Below are 1,585 nucleotides of genomic sequence, written 5' to 3'. Positions count from 1 at the left end.
TAATTAAAAAAAAAAGAAAACATACATACAAGTAATATTATATAGACTGAGTGGGTTGTATTTGTCTGTCTGTCTGTCTGTCTGTGTGTGTGTGTATCTCGCAAAAAAAAAAAAAAAAGAGCTCCTGAATTTGGAGGAGAGCAAGGAGGGTTATTTGGCACGGTTTGGAGATAGAAGAAGGGGAAGCAATGTCATTATAGTATAACTTCACAAAAGTAACTTAAAAGGGGGAGGGAAGAGTGGCTTGGGCTGGAGGCCGAGAGCCTGCTCACTCTGAGAACATGGGCCAGGCTTCATCCAGGTCTGGCCGCTGCAGGTCCAAGTTGAAGGCAACTCCATTGAGGGCATAGAGAGAGTCCAAGATGTCTTCCTGGAGCTCAGGGCACAACAGAGGGCTCCGAGGGCCATACCAGTCCCTGTGTGAAGAGAGACCAACACATCCAGCCATTGCTACCCTTGACCTCTGAGAATCAGCGTACCAAAGGGGACCTTCCCAAGCAGGTTGTGGCTGAGCTCAGCCTCCAAGGGCAGAGGCCTAAGTATGCCAAACTGCATGCAGGACTCTCAGGCCCTTTCTCCTTGCTGACACTCAGTCCCTTACCCCTAACCGTCAGTCACCCGTTTAGCAGTAGTGGGCTCAAGTGCCATATATGGGATGATGGCCTGGCAAACCCACCTGGTGAGTTGTGGGTTCAGGAGGCACAGCTGCATCGACTCAGCCAGCTGGCCGCGGGCAAGGCAGAGTCGGATAAAGGCACGGCCTTTTCCTAGTGAGGTCTTCAGCTGCAGGGTGTGGAGAGGGCCAAAGAGAGCATGAAATCAGGGTGGGGGAGCTGGGCCAAATGAGAGAGAGCACAGAGGGAATGAGAGTGAGGGAGAAAGAGTGGGCCAAGGTCAGAGGAGAAACGGGAGGCGAAGCCAGGGCTAATGAGAGGTCCTCACCTCTCAGAGGAAAAGCCTCCTGTTCGTGGAGCAGGTCTGAGGGACAAGGGACCTAGGGAAGGCCTGGACAAAGTCCACCTGCTTTCCCATCCCCTGCTCCCATTACCTTGTCCTGTGAGCATATGAAGCTTATCTGCTCTGTGTATCCCCGGTGCCGTCGAAGGGCAGTGAATAGGAAGTCCCAGTAATCCTTCCGGGCCCCCAGGAAGCTCCTCTGCTCTTTCTGATCAAACTAGGACCAAGATGAGAAAGAAACACATGTCAGTGGCTCCCTCTGGAACCTACCTAGCACCCTGGCGTGAAAGGGCTCCTATAGGCCTTTTTGTTGGGGGATCTTCCTCTGCCCTTCCTGGCTGTGTGATAGGGACAAGATACTTAATCTCTCTGAGCCTGAATTCACACTCATTCCTTCACAAACACTTTAGTATACACAGGCCCTGATCTAAGGCCTGTGAACAACAAACAAGGCCTGCATGAACCAACCTCAGGCAGCTTACATCTCGATAGGGAAGTCAGAAGTTAAATTCTCAGAGCATACAGCGGGTTAGATAGTAATGGTGGCCATGGAGAGAAAAAAGAGAAGAGAAGAGAAGAGAAGAGAAGAGAAGAGAAGAGAAGAGGAGGGGAGGGGAGGGGAGGGGAG

At 51.5% G+C, this 1,585-nt stretch overlaps 1 protein-coding gene across 8 annotated transcripts in view; it reads right to left on the bottom strand.

The window, feature by feature from the left end:
• Window positions 1-1,585, bottom strand: part of Rufy4 (RUN and FYVE domain containing 4) — a 23,298-nt gene that overhangs the window by 18,126 nt on the left and 3,587 nt on the right. For all 8 annotated transcript variants that reach the window (XM_029474329.1, XM_029474321.1, XM_029474338.1 and 5 more), the window contains 3 exons: window positions 1,049-1,174; window positions 677-783; window positions 273-416 (listed from right to left, as the gene is read on the bottom strand). In XM_029474329.1, coding sequence (XP_029330189.1) covers window positions 273-416; window positions 677-783; window positions 1,049-1,174 — 377 coding nt within the window. The remainder of the gene's footprint in view (window positions 1-272; window positions 417-676; window positions 784-1,048; window positions 1,175-1,585) is intronic.

Source organism: Mus caroli, chromosome 1 (assembly GCF_900094665.2).
Source record: "Mus caroli chromosome 1, CAROLI_EIJ_v1.1, whole genome shotgun sequence".
NCBI classification, from domain to species: domain Eukaryota; kingdom Metazoa; phylum Chordata; class Mammalia; order Rodentia; family Muridae; genus Mus; species Mus caroli.
This window is presented reverse-complemented; position numbering and strand designations above follow the sequence as displayed.